Here is a 6172-nt window from a genome sequence, read left to right on the forward strand (position 1 = left end):
ATTTTTTTCTTTTCGTTTAAATTGTGCACACATTTTGAAATTCACTTGAGTCCAAACGTGTTTTTCTAGTTCACTTTGGCCATCTTTCTAAAGTGTGCACACTGTAGCCACGTGTGGGCTGTAATTACATGCCATTACACTGTGACTTGACTTGGTGGGTCTCTGTTGAGCCGAAAGTGAACTCGTCATAACAACCAGACTCACCAAACGATGATCAGAAGCAGGAAGAGAAAAAAGTGACATCTGGAATTATAAGTTAGTTAAACAAAACTACAGACCTAAAGTCGTCATTTATTCTACAGAATCATAAGCACGTCAGAAACAAATGTGTACTGGGATCATTATTACTAATTTATATTTGACTTTAAGGTTGGTTCTGGGTATCTGCGTTTAAACACACGTTATTTTTATGGATGTGTGTGTGCACATGCGTAGTTGGGTGTATTTACACAAATACTCATGAAAAATCCCATGATGCCTTCAAATGCCTTTGATAAAATATGTTGCATTCAAATGTCTCAATACTATCGACAGTCAGGTATTTTACCACCAGTTTCTTGTGAGATAAGAGTGATTATTTTTTTACTTTTTCACGCGGCCGCAGCTCTGTTCTCACGGCAGCTGCAGCCGCAAGACTTTAGTTTCTTTGTCTGGTCATCAACAAAAGGCTTTGGATTGCTGGCGAGGCGGTCTCACAGTTCAGCGGCGTGCATGTACAGGCAGGTCAGAAGAATGACTGGAGCTCTGGTGGGCCAAAAAATGCAGTTTGGTGAGATTTCAGAAAAGGTGGGAGGGAACGAAAGGCAAGGTGAGGGCAGGTCTGGGGGAGGGGGACAGTGCTTGGAGGGGATCCAGGGAACATCTAATTCACAAAGTGGATGATTTAAGAGCAAATGGGTTTTAATAGGAGAAAAAAAAATCCTGTTTGTTGAAGCAGAAGCCTCCTTTGAAACCATGATTGTGTGGTGGTGCTGTGAGATTGATTCACCTTAACCAATCTTACCTGTGAGCTCATTCTGCCTGCAGGATAATAACAACACTGAGCGTGCTTGATTGGCTCAGAATTCAGCCAATCTGGAGGCAAGGACAGAGTCACAGGGATGCCGGTGCACCTATCTGCTCTCACCTGATACTTTACCTGAGCTTAAAGGTAGAATCCCATTACCTTTCCAGTACAATCCAAAACTCAGGCTTATTGTGTCCATTCCGAGCCAGACATTCAGACCGCCACTGGGACAAAGACAGGCAGCCATGGCTGTGGCCAACTTCCACTACATTACCCGCATGAGCAGTGGCTTCAAGGTGTACATCTTAGAAGGTGGGCTTGTTTATGCTGTCTTTTGTCTTTCTTTACCCATCTTACTTAACTCAATGGAGGCTCTGCTATCATTTTACAAAAACACTGTTTTAATGTAGCAGATCATATATACGGTTGCTGTATTTCAGAGTCTAGCCTTTACTTTTGTTCCTTACAGATGATTATTGTAAATACAGCATAAAATGAGGGGAAACAGATGTACTGACCTGCAACCACTAGCTTAAAGAAAAAAAATACACAAGCCGGGTATTTTTTATCATTTATAATGATCTTGTCGTAAATTTATGATTATTACAATGGTTTGGGTTATTCTTTACCATATGAAATGTATCAAAAATGGGCCAGGTGCTCCAGACTTGTGATTGGACTGGATAAAGCTGCTATTTAGGGTAGAGAATAAGAGTCTTGCCTTACCCGTGTTTCAAAACCACAATTCTGTTCATATAATGTACATTCAAAACGCTAGGACATAAGGGCAAGGAGCACTTTCATTGTTGCCAATAAGGAAGAAATATCCATGCCTGAGGCGTTAGAAAATCAGCATAGGTGTGGTTACACCCCCCACCCCCTTCACATGAGTGTGCAGCAGCTCACAGGTGTTCACTCAGGAAGTGTGAATCAGTCTGCAGGAGACCTCTCTTCATGTTCTCTTGCAGCTTAAAACGGGCGATTGTCTCCTTGCCACAATAAACAAGCTGTTGTCCTTTCTTTTCAAATGCTAAAGTGTTGGTTTTAACACAGTTAAAGAAGCTGGAGTGGCGTCAACTGGCAGACAGTCACACAATGGCCCAGTGTTGACTTCAGCAGTCTTCTGACTGTATGCGGAATGAATGTAAAGATGATGGGAGTCGCTCTTTGTATGTGGCTTTTGGAAAGTTGAGATGATTTTGTAGGTTTAACAGGAATTCGGCGACACTGAGGTGCTTCACTTTGGCAAGCATCCATCCCATCCTCTCCCAAACCGGGTCAGTCACCACAGCTAAACGGCCCATTGTGACGCCTCCTTTAATGTCAGAAAAACACTGGCAGTGGTGCCCTTTCAAATGGGTTGGATGACAACATCCTGCAGGAAAACAATATTTCATCAGCTGTGCACAGTTGATGAGCTACTGTTGATCAGGTTGATCAAGTTCTGCAAGTTAACGGAGTTTACAATTAACGGCCACAAAAATAATTTTCTCACGATTAGTTGTCTTGCTGGTTGATGTCATGTATTGTCCTGAAGAGAGTGACACATTATTAGTGTTCTGAAGTTGTCATTGCCGGTAAATGCCCCCTTCTCCTCCTGGAATCATCAACAAAGGATTAACAATGAAAATATTGTCCAAAATGTCAAATACATGCAAACGAATTGATTCAATCGTGTCATTTTGGATCATTTTCTCCCCCCGTATAAGAAATGCTAGCTTAATTGGTGTTGCTCAGGTCTGAATAGAGAAGGCCAATAGGAACAGGACGCCCCAAAACAACTGGGCTCATTCATGGGAGCTATTGCAGCAGCTTTCTTCACAGTCTCCTCTGTCACTTTGTCATCCAGGTCAATCTCACCTGCGGAGTGAAGACAGATTCAGACATATCACCAACGAACGCACACGCGTCCCGAACGTGTACCCAATTAAACGCAAGCGGAGCCACGACCGGGGCCTCACGCTGGAGGAGAGGTTGGTGGACTCGACGTTTAAATGACTTTTAATCAGACCGAATATTCACAATATTCAGGGCTTGACAGCTGCCTTGTCCACATGTTCTAGGCGGGAACGTGCGCTGAGCCGGAGCAGCGGGAAAGCGGCCCAAACGGCGGCGCCGGCGCCGGCGAACACGCCGCAGAGCCCTACGTCCACCTGGAGTCCAACAGCCAGCCCCACACCAACACACGTGTGCTACCCTCCAGTTATGGACGAACCAATTGCGCTGATCAAGAAACCCAGAAAGGAGACAGACGGCGTGGAGGAAAAGACAAAAAGCCCCGCTAGTCCACAAATACAGGTAATTTCTGTCTAAAATGAGGGCAGGCCAGGCAGCAAACCTTAGTGGTATTTCCCACCTGGAGTGTGAGAATCCACTGGCACAGACATTCTTCTTCCAAGAGCATGCCCAAGCTCGTCTATGCAATCCAGCCACATTCAGGGGCAAAATGCGAGCAATGGTGGCAGGAATGTCATCAACAGACTAGAGTGACTCCTCTGTGACCTGCGCTGTACTAGCATTCACGCCTTGGAAAACCAATGTCTGTTCCTTTCTTTCTAGGCTCTATTTTGATTGAATCTTTTCATGAAAAATCTCTTCTATTTCCATGCGGTCATCATTGTTTCACCTCTTTTAGCTTTCCAAGTTATTGAATAAATAAATAAATGCTCTAAAATTTTACTTCAATGATGTCATTGCGATGACGTCCTGAGGCCGATGTGGAGGTGAAAAGAATTCTGATGGAATTCCAACATCTGTCTGGCTTTTTAGATGCGACCTTCAGTGATCACTTGTGTCTCATCCTTGAGGAACCCATCCTGCAGATCTGAGGTTCACAGAGGGCACCCATCAGGTCAGCGGTTGAGCTCACACGCCGCCTCTACACACCTACTCACTGTCACTGACTCGCTGAGGCGTGGGGGTTGATGTCATTTCCTGTTCGTCTTCCAGTGATTTCTCAACGCACCTATGACCACGTGGTGGAGGAGCACTTCCAGAGAAGCCTGGGACTGGACTACCAGAAGGCTCGCTCTCAGCTCTCCATCAGCGTCTCTGTCGATGACCACTTTGCGAAGGCTTTGGGGGACAAGTGGCTGCAGATTAAATCCAAATCCTCCTCCTGTTCCTCCACACCCCCCAGCAGCCCGAGCGTTACCCACTCCCCGACGTACAGCCAGAATCCATCCCTCAAGGAAACCACCAGCAGCTCATCGCCAAACTGCAGCCGCTGGGCTTTAAATTAAATCAGGGAGAGACCAGGAGAGTGTGGACTTTGTGACCATAAACATTTCACTACAGATCTGCGTGTTGAGCAATGGGGGGGGGGAGTAGCGCTAGTAAGGAGAGGGGGGGCTCACAGGTGCAGCAGGGCTTCGGATCTCCACGGGTCTGAATTTTTAAGATGCACTGAGGTTCGGACGGATGGATCGAATCAGGATGTCCTCCTTGTGTTCCGTGCCGTCTTGTGCTTGTCTATAGCATCTGAAATTCTGTAGATGGGGACAAGGGGCAGGGAAATAACTGAATAATCCTATACATTTCTTTGATTTGAAAAAAAAAGCTGTATAAATGAGACAATTCTGCTGTGTTGTATTTATATTCTGATCAATCTGGGTTCTTATAATCAAAGTGACAGCTTGCTGAGTGCCTTTCAACTGTACGCAAAGCAACGTTTTTTTAAATAAAAATGATCACCAAAATGATTTGGATCATTTGCAGCTGTCGTGTGTCATCGATGGAGGAGAAAACCTGAAAAAACAACCTGTTCCTAAGAATCCTGGTATCACGCTTTAATGTAGGAGCAAATTTCACCTCAATTGATGAAAGAAGACTCATCTCATTAGAAAATTCCACGTTTTTCATTTAGAATTAATTATTATATCAGACATTTACACATCATAGGACTTTATTTCTAGCGTTTTTTATTAATATTACATGATTTTCTTTAAGTTTTTTAACACACTGTTTGAAGTTTGATGAATATGTGTCAATTAGATTTTATTTTCTTTCAAAGGAAATTTCACTTTATTTCTAACCACTCTGTATATGTATGTCTATACAAACTTATACATTAAATGAGTTAAGTCAATGTTGCACTGACCAAACCAAAACATACGCTTCTGTTTTTTTAAAAAAAACCTTAGAATGAACCAAACAAAGCATCATAAAAAAGAGAAGGAGGTTGGGTGTAGCAGACAAACTAATTTGAGTTGTGAGTCAGTGCTGCGTCTGCAACATGTCCGGCACACACATGCCATTTTGCTAAGCTGTTGCCACACATGGTGTGGAAAATAAAAGGATGTGTGTGAGCAACAGGACCTTTTCCTGTAAATTTGAGGGAATGTTACATGTACGTGTCCCGGCAGGCAGCAGGCCCAGTGTTCTGACATTCCTGTCTCCTGAGAAAAATAACTTTGTGAGATCCTACAGATCCTGTTTGGCAAGGGATAGGAGGGAGGGAAGAGGGGAGCGAAGGGTTGGGCTGATATAAGTCTGAGCATGAGAACCATTTGAGCACTTCGGTTGCTTATTTGCATGCCCGATCCTGTCAAACTTCCAATCTAGGAGGCATCATTCCAGCACCCTCCTGTCATTGGCAGGGTCAACTTGGTTGTGTTAACGCAAGAAAATAATATTCTGTAATTGTTTTGTTCCTGGACAGTTGGGACATGAAAATGCATAAAATAACCCCCCAGATTAATTCATTAAATTTCAGCAAATCCAAACATGAAAGAGAAAAATAACTACCCAAACTACAAGTCAGGAGTAGAAACCGGTATTTCTACATGGCACATATTCGTTAGCTGTGTAATTTAGCCTGAACTGAGCCATTGATGCCATCTAAAGGCCTTTAGATGGCCATTACAAATGTCATCATTTATATTGGAAATAGGCAGGTCTGCTACAAAAACCTAATATGTACCAGGATTATCTCACAATGACAACCACATTCACTCTCTTGCGATGTTCTTTTTTGCCATTAGGTTAAATAAAGTTAATTACACGCAGTAATGCCCCAGTGTCTCACACAACCGGAAAGTTCTGGGTTTGCAGCCCTTCTGTGCGCAGTTTGCATGTTCGCCCTGGTTTTCTGGCTTCTTCTGTGTTTTGATTCTTCTCGATGATGATTGGCCACTGTGTGTATCAGACAGGCAGCAGTAAACTGGG

General features: G+C 43.7%; 1 protein-coding gene across 1 annotated transcript; it reads left to right on the forward strand.

The window, feature by feature from the left end:
• The first annotated feature begins 1117 nt into the window (after window positions 1-1117).
• LOC101073250 (transcription cofactor vestigial-like protein 4) lies at window positions 1118-5111 on the forward strand. Its single transcript, XM_003974494.3, has 5 exons — window positions 1118-1318; window positions 2856-2979; window positions 3070-3304; window positions 3776-3857; window positions 3956-5111. The coding sequence occupies exons 1-5, from the start codon at window positions 1252-1254 to the stop codon at window positions 4246-4248; spliced, it is 801 nt and encodes a 266-aa protein (XP_003974543.1). The 5' UTR covers window positions 1118-1251; the 3' UTR covers window positions 4249-5111.
• The last annotated feature ends 1061 nt before the right edge of the window (window positions 5112-6172 follow it).

The sequence above is a fragment of the Takifugu rubripes genome, chromosome 21, assembly GCF_901000725.2.
Source record: "Takifugu rubripes chromosome 21, fTakRub1.2, whole genome shotgun sequence".
Lineage (NCBI taxonomy): Eukaryota > Metazoa > Chordata > Actinopteri > Tetraodontiformes > Tetraodontidae > Takifugu > Takifugu rubripes.